General features: G+C 39.5%; 1 protein-coding gene across 3 annotated transcripts in view; it reads left to right on the top strand.

Annotated features, from left to right (window-relative positions):
* LOC122790854 (Fc receptor-like protein 5) overlaps nucleotides 1–26043 on the top strand; it is a 1199590-nt gene that overhangs the window by 865777 nt on the left and 307770 nt on the right. For 2 of the 3 annotated variants that reach the window (XM_044058503.1, XM_044058501.1), the window contains one exon: nucleotides 22370–22417. The exons of the other annotated variant lie outside the window; for it this stretch is intronic. In XM_044058503.1, the coding sequence (XP_043914438.1) occupies nucleotides 22370–22417 (48 nt within the window). The remainder of the gene's footprint in view (nucleotides 1–22369; nucleotides 22418–26043) is intronic. 3 annotated transcript variants of the gene reach the window in all.

Genomic DNA, 26043 nt, shown 5'->3' with positions numbered 1-26043 from the left:
AAGCATAAGAATCCTTGCCTCTGTGTGTATGCAATGTATTAAGGTAAGTAAACTTTTATTTTCAACACTACACATATTCGATTTACTGAAATCTCGATCATATGGTCTCAGCCATACGAAATTCGAGATTTCAGTAGTCGATATGTGAATATATATATATATATATATATATATATATATATATATATATATATATATATATATGTATATCTATATATATATATATATATATATATATATATATATATATATATATATATTACATGCATATATATATTTATATATATATATATATATATATATATATATATATATATATATATATTTTTATATATATATATATATATATATATATAGTTTATGATGAAACTATTATTCTGTTATTTTAGTTTATCTTTGGATCACTTGTCTGTGTGCTTAATAAAGGATTTTCAACTCGAAACAGACTGTCTACCCTGCTTTGATTACTTTTGAATACTTAGTAATTCTGTATAATATTTCAAAATATATTTTTTATTATTTTTTGACTTAGGACAAGTTTACGTTCGCTACTTCTACTACCATTATCTGATGTTATTAATATATAGTGATTAACTAGATATATATGAATTGAAAATCTTCCATACAGAGAACTTTCTTATACTGTTTGTTTTTGGACCCACTATACTTGTTTCTTGGGTTGTTTGAGACTTGGGGATACCACTGAGATTACTTGTTTTTATATAAAATTATAATACATTAATGTGATCTGGCATTTATATTATATTTTTTATGGAAGTTATTCTTGTTTTTTAATCAGTATCCAATTAACATCAACTAATGTAACTGTACCCATTTTAATTTCATTATGTGAATAGATTGATTCTATGGACAACAAACCCTCATGATGTGTTTGGGGTAATTTTATTTTCATATACTGTATATGTATTGTTTCCCTTGTGTTTGGTCTGAAGTGGAGGTTTTGCTCAACTGATGGAATATAATCCACTTTGTATATTTTCATCTGTGCTTTTTTTAAGTTAAAAATTATTTAGTATATATGTATGTATTGATTAATGAGCATGGAACAGAAGGGGAGGGGTGTCATGCTTTTTAAAGATTCATATTTAGGTAGTGATTTTGTTCTGATGAAATCCCATTGTACCAGGACAAAAGTACTAAAATTATTTATATCACCTGATTGTTATGAAACTGTAGCACTTCACTAAATTTTATTGCCATGGACTATTCAACTACGGTGGTTGGTGTGCTCCTGGCTGCCGATCTTTTGGATTTTTGGCTTTTATCATTAATGTAATGGTTATTTGGTTTATGAAAAGGGAACATAAGATATTTATGGAAATGGCATTTGACAATGAGGGTACATTATGAAAACTGGACAGACTGATGGAATGATTACAAAGAAAAATACAAGTAAACATTTTTGATTGTAAAAGAGTGAAGCAGAGGAATAGGAAAGTATATAATGAAATTATAAAAAGGCATAGAAAAAATAGAAGAATGTGATGAAATAAAAAATAGAAAGAGAGCTGTATAAAACATACAGAAAAAAAGTTAAAATATTCTGTTTAGGTTCATAGGTTCATAGGTAGGTTCTAGGCTATCTGCCCGAGGGCATTTATAAGCCTAGCCAGAGTGCGTCGGCTTTTGCCACCCTATTGATTAATTAACTGATCCTCTGTCAAACAGAGCCAATGAAGTGATCCCAGGGGTGTATTTTCTGTTACCCATCCACTTGTCAAGGTTTTTCTTGAAGAGTGTTAGTGAGGGGCTCTGCCTGATGTAATTTTGAATTTTGTTCCAAAGCATGGGGAGTCTCTGTGACTGGAATCTATCCCTCCAGCATGTTCTATTTATTGTTGTGATGAGATTTAGCTCACTAGAGCGCATGGCTCACAGTGACTTGGATTTTTTTAGGTGGAGCATGTCCATCAATTCTGATTTGGACATGGCTTTGTAAGTCAGGCAGAGATCACCTCTGAGTAAGCGATATGCCACTGAGTACAGCCAGAGTTTTTCATTTGGGCTGCATAGGACATATGTTTGAGGCCAATAATCCTTTTGGTGAGGTACGTTTGTGGTCTTTACAGCTGGTGGAAGTTTCTTGTGAAGTTCATCCCAAATAGCGCATTGTACTCTATGATGTGTCTAATGAGTGATGAGTAGAGGGCACTATAACCTCTAGATGCAAACCTTTTAGTAATTAGATGGACCACATAGAAGGGCTTCATAATTATTACCTCTTCTCTATTAAGGGGGCTGCCACCTATGTGGTAATTCCTGGGTGCTTTGTTTTTCCCAAATGGGATAACTTTTCATTTGTTGGCATTTAGCTTGAGGTCATTACTTTGACACCAGGTGTTCATCTCAGTAGGGCCCTTTTGGAGGATGTCCGTGTCAGCAGGAGAGTCAGTTATGGCTCCCAGTTTGCAGTCATTGGTGAACTTGGTTAGCCATAGTCCTCCTGTGTTTGCCTGTACTTCTGAGAAGTATATGCCAAACAGTAGGGGTCCCAGGGCCGAGCCTTGTGGGACACCACTTGCGACTGGTTTAGAGTTGGACCTGGAGCCCGCTTTTCTTACTGTGTGAGTTCTGTCTGTAGGCCAGTTGGCAACCCATCTCATGATGTAGGAGTTTATGTTCGGACTGTTGGGTTTTTCTGTAATACCCAAATGGGGAATGGTGTTGAAAGCCTTGGCGAGGTCAAGGTAGGCTGTGTGAACCACCTTACCCTCATCTATGGCCTTGGTGACTATCTCAAAGTAGTCAACCAGGCTTAGGTTCATAGATAACATTTAGGTTCATAGACTAGTACTAGGCTAACTGCCTTGTGGGACATTTTAAGCCTAGCCAATTACCCCATGTGAGAATCAAACCCTGTACCTTATGTTTGTAAGGAAATACTTTAACCATTATGCCAGTCTCCCACCCCTAGGCATGATCTGCCCTTAACAAAGCCAAACTGGGTCCAGTCAAGTGTTTGGAGGTTCCCAATGTCTTTGTTAATGAGTTCCATGATGATGCACTCCATAGCCTTGCAGACCAGGTAGTCAGGCTTATGGGGTGATAGTTACCAGGGTCAGTTGTGGCCCCTCCTTTGTGGAGAGGAATAACCATTGCTGTGCGCCATTCTATGGGCACATAGCCTGTGGAGAGGCTGAGGTTGAACAGCGTGTTTAGATGAGGTTTAGTTCGTTCTGTAGTTCGTGCAAGATGCAGCCTGGGACACCATCTGGTCCTATTGACTCTGTGTTTTTGGCTTTTGAAAGGGCTGTTTTTACTTGTGTGTCTGTGATTTTTGGGACACTACACTTTTCCGGTATTGTTGTGGGCCCTTTTCGAGGTGAGAGGCGGGTGAAATTTGCACTGAATCTATCTGCCAGGATGTTGGCATTATCAGTAGGTTTAGTATATTTTGTGCTATTTTGCACTAGTTCAGTGCATATCTGCGAGTTGCCGCTTAGATTCTTAACATAGCTAAAGAAGGCTTTGTGGTTATCTTTTGAATCCTTGGCTATTTTTCTTTCGAAGTTAGCCTTGGATGATTTTATGAGGGACCTTAGTTTCATACTGATACTGATCAGGGATGTCTTTTCTTCTTGGGATTTGCTTTTTTTCTGAACTAGTTTCCTCCTTCTATTGTATAACCTGTTTATTGCAGTGGTCCACCAAACTGGTTTCCTTCAATTAGAGGAGTGAGTCTTGGTTTTGCTAGGGATGGCACAATCCATGCATCCTTGTAGGTGCTCATAGAGTGCATTTATAAAGGTATCTGCATCTTGGGCAGCGTTATCCTTTAGCATGGGGGCTGTGAAACGTACCACCTCTGTCTTAAGTAAGGTGAAGTTTGCTTTAGAAAAGTTTTTTACTGTGGTTTCCTTAGTTGGGGGTGGTGGTGGGGTGTGGACATCCAGGGTGATTAGTTTATGGTCTGATATAACCAGTGACGGGTTGACCTCCGGTGTGGAACACCTATTGCCCATGTTGGTGATGACCAGGTCCAATATCTTTTCACATCTGGTAGGGGAGTTTACCAGCTGATCCAGGGAGTTTGAGTTGATGAATTCCAGGAAGCACTGGGCTTGGGAATTTGTACTTGAGTAGTTTTCCTAGTGAATGGTAGGATAATTGAAATCGCCCAATATCAGGATGTCCGGTAGGACCTTCATGTTTTCCAGTGTCTCCAGAAAGGTGGACTGCTGGTCCTGGGTCATGGAGGGTGATCTGTAGCAGGCCATCATTTGCATTGCAGATTTGCCCGATGTTAGTTGCACATGGATGATCTCAGAGGTATCATGCTGCGCCACTAACCTGGAGGTGTAGGTATCCTTGATGAATATGGGTACACCCCCTCCTTTTGTGTTTTGGTCTGTGTTCTGTCTGCGAAACGTGTGGTACGAGTAGTAGCCAGGTAGTGCTGGGGTGCTCTCTGGAGGCTTGAACCAGGTTTCAGTTACTGCACAGATGTCGATGTTCTCCATACTGAGGAGTGCTTCAAGCATGTGCATTTTGAGATTTAAACTCCTGGCACTGAGTAGCATAACCCCTCAGTTTTTTGTTAATTGTACTGTTTACACAGGTGGGTTTGACTTTTGAGCCTTGCCTAAAAAAGGCACTATGGGGGCAGCAATAGCCTTGGCCAGTATTTGAAAGCCTAGGGGTGACAGGTGCAAGCTGTCTCTTGCAAAGTGGCTTGTCAAGCATGTTGTCCCAGGCTGACAGACACTGGATCCCCTTTGAATGAGACCAGAAACTTAGCCAATTGTTGAAATTGATAATTTTTGTCTTTATACTGAGGTATCATTCTTGGTGAGGGCAGGATGCTACTCAGAATTAGGGTCATACCAGCCTGGGCTGAATGATCAGAGAGCTCTTCCATGTCTCTTTTCATGTAGTCCAGGGAGGTACATCTCAGGTCATTCACAACAACATGAACAATGACAGAGTCATATGTGTACTTGTTCTGGAGTGACCTGAGTGCTTGTGTTATGTGGCGGATTCTGGCTCCTGACAGGCAGTTAACAGTAACCTACTGCTTGTCCAGCCTAATGAGTGGGACATCAGTGTGCCTGACTATAGAGTCACCTATTACTAGTGTGTTAGATATGTTATTTCACCTTTAGGGCTGTGATTGTGTGGCACACGGATTTTGTGTTTTATGTGTTGTCTGATTTGTGACGGGAAGTGCAGGTTTTTTGAGTGTCTGCTTTGGAGGTCTCTGATGCTTTTGCAGGTTTTTATTTAGAGCCTCCAAGTATGATTTTGTGTATTTATGTGTATTTTTTGCCAGTGCTGTTTTAGCAGGTCTGTGTGCGGCTGGAGGTGTGGTGCAAGTGTTAACCTTCTCCTCTTGACTGTCTGTTCCAGTCTTGGGTGGAGACAGCTGAGCTTCCAGTTTGGTTGTATAATTGCATCTCTCGCGTATGTTAGTGTTTTGTGGTAGGAGGAGAGGGTTGTCTGTGTACATGAGGCAGTTGTAACATTGCCTGAGGATACCCAGATTCACCAGCTGGACTGGAGAGTGCACCTGAAGTTGCCCATTGGTCATGCCTGAATAGTAGCATGAGCTGCTTAGTCAGTTGGTTGGTGAGGGGTGAATAAAGAGCCTTACCCTGCTGGGCAATCAGTGTCAGGGTATATTAGTGCTTGCTATTAGGTCTGAGCAAGTGCTGGGCTATAAGATTCTTTTTGAGTGCTTAGGTTGAGAGTTAGACTAGTTTCAAGGGAAAAACTGAAGAGGAGACTTAGTGGAGCTGGGAATAATTTAACCATAGCTAACCGGCACTGCCAGGTGCACAAAACCATGCAAACGTGCACTCTCCAGTCCAGCTGGTGAATCTGGGTATCCTCCCTTCTCTCACAGGTGAACAAAGAAACTTATAGCAGGGAAATGAAAGAGAGAGAAATTAGCCCAAAATGGCCAATAAACTACTAACTTCTGGGCTGGAACCACTCCTCCAGGGACAGATAGGTTGCTCAAAGCTCCCTTCTCTCACAGGTGAACAAAGAAATTTCCTTCTATCCAAGTAAGGTATGGGCAACTCAGAAACTTGTATCACAGCCCTGAATTCATCACTAGCCTGAAAACTGGACTATACTAGGCAGGAAACAAGATTTTTTTTTGATTTTTTGAAAAGATAAAGCAAAAAATACACTTAAAACAGCTTCAAATAACTACAAATGATCAGAAAAGGTTATCACACTTTAGTGTGTAGCCTACAACAGTTAAACAAATTATTTAAACAAAAAAAAAAACTTTTTAAAAGTGCAGGCAGTCAAATAAGTACAATATGTGAAAAAAACAAGCTTTTAAATCACAATAAACGCTGGAAAATCTTTGTTTAGGCTGAAAACAGTTAAGTACAGCAAGAAAGTACAGAAAACTAATACTTAATCACTCCAAAGTCTTAAGGCTTTCTAGTGCTACCCAGTAGGTTAGTTATAGGAAAGATGGGAAACAAGCGCAGATGTGGTCTTTTAAACCAGAAAGTTGAAAGAGGCGGACAAACTGTCCAAATGGTCACTAAACTACAATTTGTAGGCCAAGAACCTCTCCTCTCATTGTAGACAGACTGCCTAGTGCTTACCACTCCCACTGATAAGCTAGAAGGCTTTCTTCCAACACAGAAAGGCTTGCGGGGCTCAGAAGCTTACCAACAGTCCTGGATACAGCAACTCTGTATCTGTACTAGGCTAGTTACAGGAAAGGTGGGAAACAAGTGCAAGTGTGGCTTTTAAACCAGAACGTTGAAAGAGATGGAATAAAAACTGCCCAAACGGCCAATAACTACAATTTCTGGGCCAGGAACCACTCCTCTTGTGGTAGATAGGCTACCTAATGCTTACCACTCCTACTGATAAGCTAGAAGGCTTCCCTCCAACACAGAAAGGCTTGGGGACTCAGAAGCTTAGAAAGAGTCATGGATACAGCAAATCAGTACCTGGACTAGACTAGTTACAGGAAAGCTGGGGAACAAGTACAAACATAAGCTTTGAAGCCAGCAAGTTGAAAGAGATGGAAAACTGCCCAAACAGCCAAATAAACTACAATTTCTTGGCCAAAACTCACTCTTCCCATGGAGGATAGGCTACCTAGTGCTTACCACTCCCACTGATAAGCTAGAAGGCTTCTCTCCAACACAGAAAGTGTGGGGGGCTCAGAAGCTTACAAAGAGTCCTGGATACACCAAATCTGTACCTGGACTAGACTCGTAACAGGAAAGACAGGAAACAAGTGCAAACACAGACTTTTAAATCAGAAGGTTGAAAGAGATGGAAAAGCTTCCCAAACGGCCAGTAAACTATAATTTCTGGGTCAGAAACCACTCCTACTGTGGTAGATAGGTTACCTAGTGCTTATCACCCCCACTGATATGCTAGAAGGCTTCTCTCCAACACAGAAGGGCCTGGGCGGAGCTCAGAAGCTTACCATCAGTCCTGGATACAGCAAGTCTGTACCTGGACTACACTAGTTAAAGGAAAGGCAGGGACCAAATGCAAAATGGGCTTTTAACCAGAAATTAGAAAGAGATGGAAACACTGCCCAAACGATCAATGAACTACAATTTCAGGACCAAAACCCACTCTTCCCTTGGTAGATAGGCTACCTGGTGCCTACGACTCCCACTGATAAGCTAGAAGGATTCCCTTCAACACAGAAAGGTTTGAGGGGCTCAGAAGATTACCAACAGCCCTGGATACAGCTAGTCTGTATCTGGAATGACTAGTTACAGGAAAGGCAGGAAACAAGCTTAGATTTTTTTTTTGTTACAGAAAAGCAGCTAAAACAGCAGTAAATACAATTAAAATTGAAGTGCAGGCCAGCACACCTGAGTGTGTAGCAACACTACGGAAAATACAGTTGAAATAAATGCAATTAAATTAACAAATGACTAAAAAACAAGTGTAGAAGGCAGTAAATTAGAAGGCCACTAACAAGCAGTAATAAGTGCAGAGTAAGAGCGACTGAACAGATGACAGCACGCAGAAGAGCAACTAAGACAGTTACAGTAAGAGCAGATGAATAAAATATATATATATATATAGATATATATATATATATATATATATATATATATATATATATATATATATATATTTTTTTTTTTTTTTTTTTTTTGAGAGAGAGAACAGAGCAGGATTAAGAGGCTACAGGGGTTGTCCTCCCCAAATGCTCTCTTTGTACACAGTAGGAGTGCCTGAAATCAGAATATGATCTCACTGCACTCAGTTGAGTGAGCAAATGGGATGGGCCCAGAAGGAGTATAGACAAAGATAATATAAAGATTAGAGTATAGACAAAGATTAGACAAAGATTATTTTTAAAAGGAAAAATAGGAAGCTTCAACATTTTTGGGAAAAGAGGTAAAAATAAGAGAAGGAAGAATAGATGCAATATGTGATGAAGAAAGAAATATTTGATAAACAGAATGAAGTAATGAAAATTATTCAACATTTGAGGGTATAATGTATGAAGAGGAAGCAGTACAAAAAGCTGAAATGTGGGCTGTAAAAAATCTGAAAATGTTACGAAGTCTGTAAAAACAGAGATTGATATGAGAGATATGGAAGAAACAATAAAAGACAGAAGGGAAAAATCAGCACCAGGAATACATGTATTAGGCTAGAAATATTATAAAGAGATGAATAGAAGTAAGATATTATTATTCAGTAAAATATTTAATGAGTCAAAAAAGAAAGGAATAGCAGATGAGTGGGTTTTTTGGTAGAGTAATTACGTTTGTATGGACAAAAGATATAAACAATGGAGACTAATAACACGGGAAGTACAGATTATAAAATATTTATGAAGATAACAAGAAAGGACAAATAATGTTTTTGGATGAAGTTATAAGAAAATGGATTTTTAGAACTGGGGAGAGAGGTGAAGGAGATGTTGTTAACAGGAAAATAATTAACAAAGCAGTAAGGCTGGTAATATGTGAAAAAAAGCTTCTGACAATGTTAAGCAATGTGAAAGATTCTAGAGGCATATGGGTTAGAAGAAAAAAAATAAATGCTTTAAACACATGCTATGAAATGATATGGGTTAAAGTTATAGTAAAGGGATGGGAGGAAACATAAAAATTAAGAGAAGGTTTAAAGAAGGATGCCCTTTAAGCATATGTTTGTTAATATTGGTAATGAATGAATGAAATAACTCAAAAATGTATGTGTGAAATGAGAGAAGCAAAATGGGAGATGGGAAAAGGAACTATAAATGCCAATGTATCTGTCATCTGAAAATGATCTAATGATTGTGGCAAAATATGATATGGATAAATTAAGTAGTTGTACAAGCCAAGGGGTTATTAAAGAGAACTGGAATACAGTTAAGTAAGGCAAAAATCACATGGTTTGAGAAAATTAAGAAAATAATTGGAATATATTGTAGAAAGAAGGAAATAAGTGTATTAAGAGTGAGATTTAGGGAGTGTAAAAATGTAATAGGACAGTGAAAAATAGTCCAGTGCAGTAGCTCTACCTGTAGAGTGGCATGGCCATCATACCTGCATCCTTCCTGTCCAAGGGATGGACTTGCAAGGCCACTGCAGTCCATCAGGGAATTACTTTTATTTTTAAAAACAAAACACCATTGGAGGATGTCTCACACTAAACTGTGTTTGTGCATAGTCTTTGTTCATCTGTATGTGGAACTTGGTGCTGCTAGTAATCTAGATTCCTGCCAGGTACTGTCTGAGGTAAATAGTCCCATGTACAGGTGGAGTGTCAGCCTTACTGAGAGAAAGAACTTTTTTGCTCTAGCACTAATTTAATGTATAGCACACACACACACACACACACACACACACACACACACACACACACACACACACACACACACACACACACACACACACACACACACACACACACACACACACACACACACACACACACACACACACAAGCTGTGCCCTCTCTGCCCAGACTATAAGCTAATTATACTGCCACCAATCAGCTACTCTAAGGCTCTTACAAGGGTAGCCAATTATATAGAGTAAAATTAATACTAATACAAATGGTAGAGTTTGACCAATGCAGCAAGGCTTTCAGGAGTGGCCACAGTGTTATTAAAATAAGCATAAATACTCTTAAGATGTTAAAAGTATTCTCTAAAACACCAGCCACAATGAAAAGTATAGACATATAATAAATAATAAAATAGAAAACATGAGAATACTGAATATCTAGTTACAATAAACACCAGAGTTTCAATCAAAGGGGATATAAAAAACAACACAGTTGGATAGATTCACAAATATGCAGAAAAACAATACTTAACTAATCTCACTATATTTTTCTCACTGACTTAAGAATTACTGCTCCATAGTTGTTACTTGCTACAGCAAGGCAAGATGATGAATGTTGAGTTGCTTACTACAGCAAGGCAAAATGAGATGTGAGATTGTTCATAGGTTCATAGGTTCATACTAGGCTATCTGCCCTACGGCATTTATAAGCCTAGCCAGAGTGTGTTTGGCTTTCGCCACCCATTTTAAATTAATTTTGCTATGCCCTTTTTCGAGGTTAGTATACTGTGCCTCTGTCTAACAGTGACACAGAAGTGATACCCGGGGTAAACCTACGATCCCCCATCCACTCATCAAGATTCCTCTTGAAGAGAGTCAATGAGGACTCTGCCTAACCTGGACTGGGATTTTATTCCAGAGTGAAGGGAGCCACTGGGTTATGAATCTGTCCCTCCAGCATGTCCTATTTATTTCAGTGCTGGGGTTCAAGTCTCTCGGGCGCGTAGCTCGATGGGTTTTGGTTTTTCTGGGGTGCAGCATGTCCATTAATTCTGGACTGGACATGGCTTTATACGTCAGGCACAGATCGCCTCTGAGCAGGCGGTATGCCACTGAGTAGAGCTGGAGTTTCTTTAACCGGGCAGCATATGGCATCTGTTTGAGCCCTTTGATCCTCTTGGTGAGGTACTTTTGGGGTCTTTCCAGTTACTGAAGGTATCTGGTAAGGTACATCCCAAAAGGGGCATTGTACTCAATTATGGGCCTGATGAGGGATGAGTAAAGAGGCACGATGACCTCCCCTGATCTAGATGTGAATCCCTTCATGATTAGGTGGGCTATATAAAATGTTTTTCTAACCACTTTGGCCACGTGGTTGTCAAATGAGAGATTGCTATCAACTTGGGTCCCCAGGTCCCAAATTACTTCTTCCATACTTAATCTGTTACCACCTATGTGGTAATTTGTGGGCACTTTGTTTTTGCCAAAGGGGATGACTATACACTTTTTGGCATTTAGCTTGAGGCCATGGCTCTGGCACCAGTTGTCTGTTTCTATGAGGCCCTTTTGGAGGATGCTTGTGTTGGCTGGAGAGTCTATTATGGTGCCCATTTTGCAGTCATCTGCGAACTTGGTCAGCCACTGTACTTCCGTGTTGGCCTGTATCTCCGAGAAATATATACTGAACAAGAGAGGTCCCAGGACTGAGCCTTGTGGGACGCCACTTGTAACTGGTTTGGAGTCTGACATGGCTCCAGCAATTCTAACCATGTGGGTTCTGTCCTTGAGCCAGTTTGCAACCCATCTAGTGACATAGGGGTTTATATTTAAGCTGGTGAGCTTATCTATAATGCCCGAGTGGGGTATTGTATCAAAGGCTTTTGCGAGGTCCAGGTAGGCTGTGTGGACCACCTTCCCCTCGTCAATGGCCTTGGTGACTGTTTCAAAGAAATTGACCAGGTTTAGAGGCAGGATCTGCCCTTAACAAAGCTGAACTGGGTAGGATCCAGTGTCTGTAGGTCCCCAATATCTTTATTTATGAGGTCCATGATGATCCTTTCCATAGCTTTGCAGACCAAGCTAGTCAGACTTATGGGGTGATAGTTTCCAGGATCCGTTGAGGCACCACCTTTGTGGAGAGGGACCACTGTTGCTGTATGCCACTCTTTGGGTACATATCCTGTGGTAAGGCTGAGACTGAACAGTAGTTTTATGTTTGGGTTTAGCTCTTCTTGGAGTTCATATAGGACGCAGCCCGGGACACTGTCTGGTCCCATTGATGCTGTGTTTTTTGCTTTGGAGAGGGCATCTCTTACCTGAGCATCTGAGATGTCAGGGGGGCAGCACTCTGCTGGGATAGATATTTGCCCATTTGGTGGGGAGGGGGGGAGAAGTTTGCGCTGAACCTGTCAGCTAGGATGTTGGCAATGTCTGTGGGTTTGGTGTATTTTTGGCATTTTGGACTTATTCAGAGCATATCTTGGAATGCCCACCCAAGTTCCTAACGTAACTAAAAGAAACCTTGTGATTAACCTTTGTGTCCTGTGCAATTTTTCTCTCAAAGCTAGCCTTAGACGATTTTATGAGTGCCCGTAGTTTTTTGCTAACACTGATCAGAGATGCATTCCCTTTTTGGGATTTTGCTCTATCATGTAGTAGCTTCCTCCTTCTATTGTATAGTTTGTTTATGGCTGGGGTCCACCAGACAGGACGCCTGCCTTTGGAGGATTGGGTCTTGGTTTTATTTGGGATTGCATGATCCATGCATTCCTGAAGCTGTTCATAGAATGTGTTTATAAAGGATTCTGCGGTCTGGGCCGTATTTTCCACAGGTCTGGGGGCTTTGAAGGATTCCACCTCAGTTTTGAGGAGTGTGAAATTTGCTTTAGAGAAGTTTTTCACTGTGGTTTTTTGGGCAGCGGGTGGGGTTGGGATGTGAATATCCAGTGAGATTAGTTTATGGTCTGATCTTACCAGTGAGGGATACACTTCTGGTCTGGAGCATAGAGTTCCCATGTTGGTGATGATCAGGTCCAGTATGTTTTCCCCTCTTGTGGGAGTGGTAACAAGTTGTTCCATAGCTTTTGAGTTTATAAATTCTAGGAACCTTTGAGCTAGGGTGTTGGAGCTAGAGTAATGCTCCCAGTCTATGTTTGGGTAGTTGAAGTCGCCCAATATAATGGTGTTTGGAGAGACCTTCATATTTTCCAGTGTTCTCAGGTAGGCCGAGTGGAGTTCCTGGGTTTGGGAGGGTGGTCTGTAGCAGGCTATAACCTGGAAGGCAGTTTTACCCACTGTTATTTGCACATGGATAGTCTCTGATGCTTCGTGCTGTGCCACCAACCTGGAGGTGTGGGTATCTTTGACAAATATTGATACTCCCCCTCCTTTTCTGGTTCAGTCCAAGTTTTGGGGCCGAAAAGTATGGTAGGAGGTATAACCTGGTAGTGCTGGGGTGCTCTCAGGAGCCTTGAACAAGGTTTCTGTTACTGTACAGATATCGATGTTTTCCATGCTAAGGAGAGTTTTGAGTGCATGCATCTTGAGGTTTAGACTTCTGGCGTTGAGTAGCATTACTCGTAGTTTCTTATCCCTTGTGATTCCTATGGAGGTGGGTTTGTCTTTTGAGCCTTGCCTAAAAAAGGCACTATGGGGGTAGCAAGAGCCTTTGCCAATATCCGAAAGCCCAGGGGTGACAGATGCAAGCCGTCCCTAGCGAAGCATCGTGGCTTGTCGAACATGTCATCCCAGGCTGACAGGCATTGGATCCCCTTTAAATGACACCAATACTTAAGCCAATTGTTGAAATTAATCATCATGTCTTCATATTGTGGCATCATTCTTGGTGAAGGTAAGATGCTACTCAAGGTCTGGGTCATACCGGCCTGGGCTACATGCTCAGAGAGCTCCTCTTTTCATGTAGTCCAGGGAGGTACGTCTCAGGTCATTCACACCAGCATGGACAATGACGGAGTCATATTTGTACTTGCCTTGGAGTGACCTGAGAGCTTGTGTTATGTGGTGGATCCTAACGCCTGACAGGCAGCTCACTGTGACCTTCTCCTTGTTCAGCCTGGTGAGCGGGATGTCAGTGTGCCTGATGATAGAGTCACCTATTACAAGTGTATCAGGTGTGTTGTGTAGACTTAAGGGCTGTGACTGTTCGGCACACTGGCTTTGTGAGCTATGTGTTGCACGTGTTTTGTTTTGGGGTAGTGGTTGCTTGGGTGTCTGCTTTGGAGGTCTCTGCTGCTTAGGCAGATTTTTATTTAGAGCCTCCAGGTATGTTTTTGTGTGTTTATGTGTTTGGTTTGCTGTCGTGGTAGGTCTATGTGAGACTGGAATTGTAGTGAGTGTGGTTTCCTTCTCCCCCTGACTGGTTATGCCAGTACTGAGTTGAGAGAGCTTAGCCTCCAATTTGGCTATATGATTGCAACTCTCCCATGTGTTGGAATATGTTGGGAGGAGGAGAGGGTTGTCTGTGTACATGAGGCAGTTGTAACATTGCCTCAAGATTCCCAGATTCACCAGCTGGACCGGAGAGGAGATTGACAACTGACCTTTGGACATGCTAGAATAGTACTGGGAATTCCTTTATAATTGAAAAAAAGGGCCAATGGGGAACAAGGTACTCAAGAGGATTTTCTGAGGGTGTAGTGCTTTTAATTTTTTAGTGCTGACTTATATAATTGCTTTAGTGAGCAAGTGCCAGGTAACTTTAATGCAATGTGTTACAGGTAACTTAAATGCAAAAACGACAAACAGTAACTTTCTTTCAAGTGAAACAAGGAAATAAGTACAGTAAGCAATGCAGATATCACTAGGGATCCACAGAATCGCTGAAAAGCCGCATTTTAGGTGGAATTAGCGTTTCAGGGAAATAACAAGCAAACAAGCATACAAACAAAGCTAGATTCAGCAGGCCTGAGTCTAGTCTATGCTACAGCAAACAAGGTATACCGATTTCAGTAAGAAACAGTTCAAATATGCAGGCCTGAGTCTAGTCTATGCTACAGCAAACAAGGTATACCAATTTCAGTAAGAAACAGTTCAAATATGCAGGCACTATAAGCCTTTAACCAGAAATTCCCAGCTCAGAAGGGCAGAGTCCAGCCTCTCCTCCCACAAGAGTGCAGACAACGAACCTTCTTAATGTAAAATAACTGGCCTGAAGCCCAAGTGCTTTAACCAGAACTAATACACTTTTAGAATAACAGACACTGAGCCCTCAATCAGCAGTTCCCAACTTAGAAGGATGTAAGCTACCTGTCCTGCCACCACAGTGCAGGCCACAAACCTTCCTAATGTAAAACAACTGGTCGGAGCCCAAGTGCTTAATCCAAAAGACTTAGAATGATAGCTACACTTTAATCAAGTTACTACCAAGCAGTAATAAATACAATTGAGTACTTTAAAGAATGCCTGGATTAGTGCTCAAGTTATACAAACAAAGCTAGATTCTGCAGGCCTGGATCTAGTCTATGCTGCAGCAAACAAGGTGTACCAATTTCAGTAAGAAGCAGTTCAAATATGCAGGCACTATAAGCCTCTAACCAGAAATTCCCAGCTCAGAAAGGCAGAGTCCAGCCTCTCCTCCCACAAGAGTGCAGACCACGAACCCTCTTAATGTAAAATAACTGGCCTGAAGCCCAAGTGCTTAAACCAGAATTAATACACTTTTAGAATAATAAACACTGAGCCCTCAAGCAGCAGTTCCCATCTTAGAAGGATGTAAGCTACCTGTCCTGCCACTACAGTGCAGTCCACAAACCTTCTTAATGTAAAACAACTGGTCTGAAGCCCAAGTGCTTAAACTAAAAGGCTTAGAGTGAGTTACACCAATCAGTAATAAATACAATTGAGTACTTTTAAGATGATGCAAAAGCAAAATAAAGTAGGAAGAAACACAAATACAGTAAAAGCAGATACATTTTTTTTTTGAGTGAGCAAATGAGATGGCCCCAGGAGGAGTATGCAGGTTTTTTAACAAGCCTTAACTGAAAATACCACGTGTACTACTGAAAAACAGAGTCACAGCTTCCAGCTAGATATTCCTCAATGCAACACAAACAAATTACTTTAAATTGTGTATTATTTGATAAAAGTGCAGATAAAAGTTACTTAGCTTCACTTATGCATTCCAATTGGTAGCATACAGGTCTTAGCCAGCCAAAGCTCACAGTTTAAACAGAAGATAATTCACTGTACCACTTGTATAAGACAGAAACTGAATAACAATGAAGGAAACTACCCCACTATCACTGGCTATGCAGGCTTTTTAACAAGCCATAACTGAAAATACCACTTGTACTACTGAAAAACAGAGTCACAGCTTTCAGCTAGATATTCCTCATTGCAACACAACCAAATTACTTTAAATTGTGTATTATTTGATAAAAGTGCAGATAAAAGTTACTTAGCTTCACTTATGTGTTCCAATTGATAGCATACAGGTCTTAGCCACCAAAGCTCACAGTTTAAACAGAAGATAATTCACTGTACCACTTGTATAAGACAGAAACTGAATAACAATGAAGGAAACTACCCCACTATCACTGGCTATGCAGGCTTTTTAACAAGCCATAACTGAAAATACCACTTGTACTACTGAAAAACAGAGTCACAGCTTTCAGCTAGATATTCCTCATTGCAACACAACCAAATTACTTTAAATTGTGTATTATTTGATAAAAGTGCAGAAAAAGTTACTTAGCTTCACTTATACATTCCAGTTGATAGCATACAGGTCTTAGCCAGCCAAAGCTCACAGTTTAAACAGAAGATAATTCACTGTACCACTTGTATAAGACAGAAACTGAATAACAATGAAGGAAACTACCCCCACTATCACTGGCTATGCAGGTTTTTTAACAAGCCTTAACTGAAAATACCACATGCACTACTGAAAAACAGAGTCACAGCTTCCAGCTAGATATTCCTCAATTCAACACAAACAAATTACTTTAAATCGTGTATTATTTGATAAAAGTGCAGATAAAAGTTACTTAGCTTCACTTATGCATTCCAGTTGATAGCATACAGGTCTTAGCCAGCCCAAGCTCACAGTTTAAACAGAAGATAATTCACTGTACCACTTGTATAAGACAGAAACTGAATAACAATGAAGGAAACTACCCCCACTATCACTGGCTATGCAGGTTTTTTAACAAGCCTTAACTGAAAATACCACTTGTACTACTGAAAAACAGAGTCACAGCTTCCACCTAGATATTCCTCAATGCAACACAAACAAATTACTTTAAATTGTGTTATTTGATAAAAGTGCAGATAAAAGTTACTTAGCTTCACTTATGCATTCAATTGATAGCATGCAGGTCTTAGCCAGCCAAAGCTCACAGTTTAAACAGAAGATAATTCACTGTGCCACTTGTATAAGACAGAAACTGAATAACAATGAAGGAAACTACTCCCACTATCACTGGCTATGCAGGTTTTTTAACAAGCCTTAACTGAAAATACCACTTGTACTACTGAAAAACAGAGTCACAGCTTCCAGCTAGATATTCCTCAATGCAACACAAACAAATTACTTTAAATCGTGTATTATTTGATAAAAGTGCAGATAAATGTTACTTAGCTTCACTTATGTGTTCCATTTGATAGCATACAGGTCTTAGCCAGCCAAAGCTCACAGTTTAAACAGAAGATAATTCACTGTATCACTTGTATAAGACAGAAACTGAATAACAATGAAGGAAACTACTCCCATTATCACTGGCTATGCAGGTTTTTTAACAAGCCTTAGCTGAAAATACCACTTATACTACCGAAAAACAAAGTTACAGCTTCCAGCTAGATATTCCTCAATGCAACACAAACAAATTACTTTAAATCATGTATTATTTGATAAAACTGCAGATAAAAGTTACTTAGCTTCACTTATGCATTCCAATTGATAGCATACAGGTCTTAGCCAGCCAAAGCTCATCTTTCCTGTAAGGTTCCAAAAACAAAGTCCTGCTGCGAGAGTTCTGGAATATCTCTCGCTAATATCTAGAAAATCATTTCGGTGCTGGTTATAGAATGAAATCACTTCTGGTCGCCTGACTGTAGTATAATACACACCCAGAGCTTTGCAAAGATCAGTTGCGGCATCTGAAAGCTACAAAAACAACTTCAAAAACGTCCACCATTCCAGGGTTGCAATTAGTTCACCCCTAAGGACAATGCAGTAAGATTCTTACTCCTAGTTGGTTTTGGACAATTCATATTTACATGAGTGTATTGACAAGGGCATTGTACCAAAAGGACTGAGGGTACATAAATACCCTAATAATGTTATAGGTGGAAGTGAGTTTCATGTAGAACTGATTCAGGCATTCGATAGATGTGGACTGGACATTATGAGGGCTATTATAAAGAAAAACGACAAAGACATTCAAGGACTGTCAGAGCAAATTTTCAAATGTAATAATGATATTATAACTGACTTGTTGTTTACTGTTGAAACACACAAAGTTAAATATTATGATATACGCAAGAATGTGGATAAACAGTGTGACATTATTATTAACAGGAAATTCAATAAGTTAAGAAGAGATCTTAGGGAATATAAGGAGGGGCGACAGTATCCCCATCCGCCCCAGATTAGGGGTAAATTTTACCAGGTCCCCGATAATCAACAGAGACTGGTTTCCAATCATGAGGTGTTGGCATCCACCACAGAGGAGAGGGAGGAACAGGCCCCTATGGATGCAATAGAGCAATTGGATGACAATTTTTTACCCAGGAGATCTGAACATATTCGGAACCAACAGGGGGGACAAACCCTCCCAGTTTACCCGATATTTGCCCAGGGTTGGGACAATCGGGTGCAGGGGAGGGGGAAGAACAGGTATCAGGTTTGCTGACAGGGAAGGGCATTACAGTCAAAAGTATAGGTGTATACCAATTACACAGTAGGAATGGTTTCCATATATACAACTACAGTGATGTACCTGTGACTGAAGCTAATTTTGACCTATTTACCAAAGGTTTCAAATTTGTTCCATCTAAAGGTTCCCAGTTAGTTAATAGTATTTTGGACCTCAAAATGTTTATTCGTAAACTTAATTTCCAGCAAATGTTTGGTCATGGTCCTGTTGCTCCCAGTATGCTTCTTAAGAGGTCTAGTACGTTTAATCCACCCCTGCATCCCCAACTAAGCAATTTAGAAAATAGAATTGAGAGGGAAATACGCAAACAGGTAACCCAGGAGTCTCTTAAATATAATTTGACTGAAGAAGAGAATACAGCATTGTACGAATTGGCGTACAACCATTCCATCAGAGTGATGCAACCGGATAAGGGTGGGGATATTGTGATTATGAGCCAGCTTTTATATGACAGTAAAATGGGGGAAATACTATACGATACCAATAAGTATACCATTACATCTATTGAAGAGATACACTTGGCATATAAAAAGATTGACTTAACTATCAAGGATATGTTGGATCAGGAGGTCATCGAATTTGACACCTTTTCCTACCTTGAAAACCAGTACCCCAAAGTGCCTACCATTTTCGGCGTGCCCAAAATCCATAAGGGTATGCACAATCCGCCATTACGTCCAATAGTGGCTGTGCAAGGCTCGAAGACACACTCCATTGCAAAGTTTTTAGATTGGAAACTTAAGCAGGTTTGGGGGAAAGAGTCGCATCTTATTAAAGACTCTTGGGAATTTTTGAGGAGAGTGACCACAGACCTCTACAAGTCCAATCTAACTTTTCTCACCATTGATGTGGTTGATTTGTTTTCAGTAATACCTACTGATGTTGGATTGGAATGGATAGAGGAAGCTTTATGGGAGAGTGCGGGGATCACACATAACGACGTTACCATGATTATGGGGTTGTTGGAGCTGGTGTTGCGAAATAATTACATCTATTATGGGGGCGAATACTTTAAACAAATTGCAGGGGTGTCCATGGGTGCAAATTGTGCGCCAACATATGCTGATATTATCATGGCCGTCTGGGAAAAGAAATTCATCCATAACAGTTGTTATGAAAAATACTGGAATTATTATTCCAGGTTCCTGGACGACATTTGCATATTTTGGATTGGTCCAATGGAGACCATACAGGAATTTATTACATATATTGGGGGTACTACAAACTTTTTAAAATTTACTCATGAGATATCAGTTGAATCAGTACATTACTTGGATGTCACCCTTAGGAAAGATGAACTAGGGTTTATCTCAACAGTATATAGGAAGCCCACATATTCGAACAGCTTTTTGCACTTTTCCAGTTCACATCCAGGATTTCAAAAAAGGGGCATTGTGAAGGGTCAGTTCGTTAGGGCATCTCGTATGGCATCTCAGGATTATTTGTTTAATATTGAGTGTGACAAGTTGACCAGCATGTTTGGGGAGAGGGGGTATCCGATAGCCCTAATAAATTCAGTTAAGGACGAAGTTATTAAAGGGAGAAACACTAGGTTCAAACCAATTTTGGGACAGAAGTGTTTAAATAACGAGCAGGCTAAGGACTGTGTGGAAAGTGATGTTCATCAGGTACTGTATATTACAGAATATAGTTCTAATGTGGGACAGATTAGTCAGATTATTACCAGGGAATTTCAATCCTTTCAGGATATAACTGATCTTGATGGATTTAAAAATACAACTTTAAAAACTGTTTACAGAAGAGGTTTTAATTTGAAAAGAATTTTAGAAAAGGGGAGCAGGCAGCGACAGTTTGAATGCCCCCGTAGGGGGACATTCAAATGCGGAAGGTGTTCACAGTGCAAATACATGTCAAATCAGGAATCCATCTACCTGGAAAGTAGGAATAGGAAGATCAGAGCTAATGCATTTTATAATTGTCATTCCTGCGGAGTTGTCTATTTGGCAGTGTGCCAATCATGCCAGTCATTTTATGTTGGAAAAACTAAAAGACAACTCCGTAGAAGAGTGTATGAACATCTTTATGACATACAAAAATGTGACAATAACAATGCACTGTTTAAACATCTCAATACGTGTTCAGATGGAAGTTTTACCTTTTTGTGTTGGATTCTGTTGTCCAGGATGCCAGGGGTGGACCATGGGAGGTATTGCTATCCCATAGGGAAACAAACTGGCAAATACTTCTGGAATCCAACAGATTCCCTGGACTTAATGATAAAATATCGATTGTCCCATATTTGAAGTTAAAGTCAGAAAAAAATTGATATTTAGTTTTTGTAGTATAGAATGTTTATGCTTTTGCAAAGTAATAGTAAGTTATTTATGGTTGATTAATTTTATAAGATTTATAAGATCAGTTTTAGAAATGCAGTTTTAGAAATGCAGTTTTTTAAAATATTGTTTTTATTGTATTCAATGTAGTTGCAAAATGTTTTAGTTTTCAACTCAGTGTGATTTGTGTCTTTAAAATTTGATTTACCAATTAATCCATTAAGGGAGGGGAGTTGAGGTTATTTAAACTTGTGTAACCATCATGTGGTTGTCTGATGAAGTCAAAATTTGATGAAAACGTGTGAGTTATTTGTTGGCGTTAATAAAACTCGTTTTTCTGCTTGGTACATTTCGGGTTTACAGCCGTGCCTTATTGTGAGCTGTTGGAGCTTAATTTGTTGCCGTATCTTTTCCAGTGGAGCTTGCCCTGTCCTTTCATTTTTGTTTTTTGGTTTTCACTTTGGGTTTACGTTTGGATTTTGAATAACAATGAAGGAAACTACTCCCACTATCACTGGCTATGCAGGTTTTTTAACAAGCCTTAGCTGAAAATACCACTTATACTACCGAAAAACAAAGTTACAGCTTCCAGCTAGATATTCCTCAATGCAACACAAACAAATTACTTTAAATCATGTATTATTTGATAAAACTGCAGATAAAAGTTACTTAGCTTCACTTATGCATTCCAATTGATAGCATACAGGTCTTAGCCAGCCAAAGCTCATCTTTCCTGTAAGGTTCCAAAAACAAAGTCCTGCTGCGAGAGTTCTGGAATATCTCTCGCTAATATCTAGAAAATCATTTCGGTGCTGGTTATAGAATGAAATCACTTCTGGTCGCCTGACTGTAGTATAATACACACCCAGAGCTTTGCAAAGATCAGTTGCAGCATCTGAAAGCTACAAAACAACTTCAAAAACTTCCACCATTCCAGGGTTGCAATTAGTTCACCCCTAAGGACAATGCAGTAAGATTCTTACTCCTAGTTTTCCCAGACATTTTTGTCTCTGGCTGCAGTCAGACATTTAAGATAAAATCTTTATGGCCTTTAGTTTCTGATATTTCAAGTCTATTGGCTATATGATTGATTGCATTGCCGAATGCTTGAAGTTGGCAGGAAAGTTGTATGGCAGACGGAAGAGGTTGCAATGTCAGTTGTAACTCTTCAGGGATAGGGGGTTGATCTGTTTTCTCTTTAGTTAATATTTTTTGTCTTCTTGTTGCTTGGCTGTGCCCATTTTATGGCAACTTCTTTTTCTGGTGTGGAAAGCATTGATAGTTTGTTTTTTGTGGTTGGAATATCCGTATGCTCATTTTCATTTGCCATTTTGTTACTTTAAAAAAGTGTTTTTTGTTGTTAAAACTCTATTTGGTTTTCCTTTAAAGTTACCACAGGCTTATTTTAATTCTTGCTTTTCTTTTGTAGCTTGGAATTCAGAGAATGCACATGGACAAATTAAAACACTTCCTTCAGGTAAGTTTGTGAGGGTTTCAATGCAGTATTTTAAATGCAGCATGATATAGTAACTTAAACTTTAAAATTTTGTTATTGGAGAACTACGTTTAATCAATATGCAGTTTATATATATCACATTTGTTGGGGAGTGTTGCTGGCATGGTGTTTATAGGTTGGTCTCCATTTTGATCCCCCAAGTTACATAACTTTTTCTGGTTGTTTTTTCAATATATATTTGAGTTGCATACTAGAGATTTACTATCTGCTTGCAAGATTGCTGGCATTTTATTGTTGAATTTTGTTTATTGCCATAGACTTGAAGGGATTCCTATTGCTCCAAAGTATGACTCTTACAAGTTTAGGAACTAGGGTTGTTAGTAAAGCTTGGTACCATAGGTGTTTCCTACCATTTCACAATGGAAAAGCACAGTTAGTGTTTGAAACTTTGCAGGTATGGATTTTGCCTTTTCAGCAAAAAAAATGTATTTCTGTGTCTGCTGATTTTTTAACAATGTACTTTTGCCCTGCTCATTCAATAATTACCTTATTTCTCTGTGAGCAAGGCTTTTACAGACAGTTGGAGGATATGGCTATGAACTGTGAATTATTTTCTAAAATCATATTAGTTTATATATTGCATTTATGCTTTCTTGAAGTGTCAGTGGTTTCTGATAAGTTTGTCAGTATTTGTTTACATTTATTTATTTACTTACACATTGCTGACCAGAGCAGTCCCAGTAGGTCAGTGTATTCTTTTATGGGAAGACCTTAGGTAGTATTCATACTGACTAGGGGAAATCTGGCCAGGGTACAAGGGAACTTCCCTTACTCTTTTTGGACACTAGGTGGCACAAGAGGACTGTCACTAGTGCTTGGAGAAAAAAAGGCAGCATGTTGCGTGTTCTGCAATTTAGAATATTGAATTATCACAAACAGATTCCATAAGAGAGGTGCTTGCTGTTATAGAGTTAGAGTTAAGAGATTTGGAAACTCCTGTGTTGATTAGATGATGGAACCAGGTGAGCCAAATATCGATGTGAAAGTAAGTTGGAGTACTGTAGTGTATTCACAAACAACTCCTACACTACCTTACCATCAATAATCTACTGTCTAGTACCCAGCATGGTTTTCGCCCCCACCATAGTACTACCACTGCCCTCCTCTCCTTTGTCGACTCAGTAAATAGCAACCGCAACAAAAAACTTATATCCTCTGCACTCTTTCTTGATCTGTCAAAAGCTTTTGACATGGTCAACCACCAACTATTACTCCACACCCTCCATACCCTCCATCTGGACAAGTCAGGCCTAAACTGGTTCAAGGATTACCTTTCTGGCCGGCAACAAGCAGTCCAATGGCAAAATAGTTTATCTCAACTACTCCCTAACAACATAGGCGTCCCCCAAGGCTCCATACTTGGTCCCCTTCTTTTCTCTGTCTTTATAAATGATCTTCACACTATCATCCCTAGTTCCACCTGCATCCAATACGCAGACGACTCTACCCTGATCTGCTCTGATCCTTCTCTCCAGAAACTGCAAGTAGCCACCCAACAATGTTTTGCCAAAGTTGAAAAATGGTTCTCTGACCTGAAACTCATTCTCAACCCAAATAAAACCAAGTTACTTTTATTCTTTCCCTCGTCTACCACTTCCTTAACCCTAATGGTGCAACCGTCTCAACCTAGCTCCTTTGTTGTGGAATCCTCTAATGGAACCATCATAGAGCCCATCTCCCACACCAAGCTATTAGGTGTCACTATTGATCACAAGCTCAAATTCGATCTCCATACTTCCCAAACCATTAAATCTATTAACAAGAAACTAGGTTCAATGTACAGAATCAGGAACTTTCTTACTCCTCATGCAAAATTAACCATTGCCCGTACACATCTTCTTTCCACGTTACTATATGCCTCCCCGGTATTTTCCTTCCTGAATAAACGTGAGCTCAACAACCTTTCTACCACCTACCACCACATAGCCAAATTCATAACAGGAACACCTTATCGTACCCACCATTGCCATAACCTCAAGAAACTCAGCTGGCTAGAACTCCCCAATCTTCTTAAATTTAATCAACTCACGGAAGCCTTCAAAATAATTCATCAACCCGACAAAACCCCCTCACTGTCCAATATCCTGACCCCATATACCAACCTCAGTTCCCTTCGATCATCAAATAGTATTCAAGTATTAACCATCAAATCTAACAACATAGGTGGCGACGCTCTTTATGCTAACTCTATTGGTAAGCTATGGAATTCCCTTCCCAATAACCTTAGACTCATGACATCACTCACGCCATTTAAAAACAATCTTAGAGAATATTTCAAGTCCCATTGGTTATGCCCATGTCCAACCCCAGATTAATACCCACAGCTTTCACATTATCCTACTCTTTACTCTCTCACTAACTATCAACCAGTTTACTTCCTCCTTATCTACCTTTTCAGACCTATTCCACCTATGATTTCTCTTTACAAGCATGTATATAATGTTTATTTTACTGTCTCCTTATTCTTTACAATGTAAGATTTCTATCAATTTGTAATGCTAAACTGTTCTCATGTTTGGGAGCTTTTCTCCCCGGGCCTCTACTGAAAAAGGACATGTATCCAGCTAGACTAGCCCGGTCAACAAATGTAAAATAAATAAAAATAAAATAAAAATAAAATCATATGCTGGAAGAGGTAACAGATGAGGTGCTGCCTGGTGAATTAGGAAAAGAAACTGGAGTACCAGAAGCTGTGGACAGCTGTTGGGGGTGTATGCTTGGCCAATGGAGTAGCTGGCTTTAAAGGCATGCCCCTTCCACACAATATTGTTGTGAGCAGCCAGAAAATGTTTTCATATGCAGAAATGGTAAACAAAGGCCAAAAAGATACTGTGTTTCAAGATGAAAAAGGACAAGAACTGGTGCAATGACAGCAAAACCAAAACAGAAGAACTGTAGTAAGAATTAAAACAAAGAACTGTGATGCTATTAAGCAATATAAAGTTATGGATAGTATTGTTTTACCTTTGGGGTTTAAAGTACAGAACATGAGGACATGAATACAATAAGGAATAGAAGACTTTTCTGAGGTTACTTTTGAAACTTTTATGTTATTTGAAAAAATATGAATGAAGTGTGGAAAAAGAGTTCATTGGCACCATGAGATAAGTATAGTTTTCAGAACTTAGGACTACAGTTGAGGAAGAAAATAAATGTGCATTTCAGAACATTGGAGAAAGAGGAAATTGAGTGATATATATATTTTCTATTTGTAATAAGGGATATGAAGTTAACAACAATGTATATAGAAAAAATGTCTGGACAGGAGGTTGGGAGGTATGGGTGATATTGGATGTGCATGAGGGAAGAAGGTAGGATATTACAAATGTAATAACTTTTTGTTCAACCTAAAGTATGTTAAACATTAGTAATAGATGATACAAGGAGAATAGAAAGATGTGTAAATATAATTGCAGTTTACACATTTACTAACATGACTGAGATTAAAAACATGTCTGAGGACCTTAAATCTTTGTCCTATTAAATATATCTATTATGGTGGGGATTTGTAGGGATGACAGGCTCTTGGTGCAAGATTGCAATAAAAGATGTGTTCAGTGTGGGGAATTGAGACAAACGACTAAAAC

The sequence above is a fragment of the Protopterus annectens genome, chromosome 16.part0, assembly GCF_019279795.1.
Source record: "Protopterus annectens isolate FY-2018-M chromosome 16.part0, PAN1.0, whole genome shotgun sequence".
NCBI classification, from domain to species: Eukaryota; Metazoa; Chordata; order Ceratodontiformes; family Protopteridae; genus Protopterus; species Protopterus annectens.
Note: the sequence above shows the minus strand (reverse complement) of the source record. Positions and strands in the feature narration are given on the sequence as shown.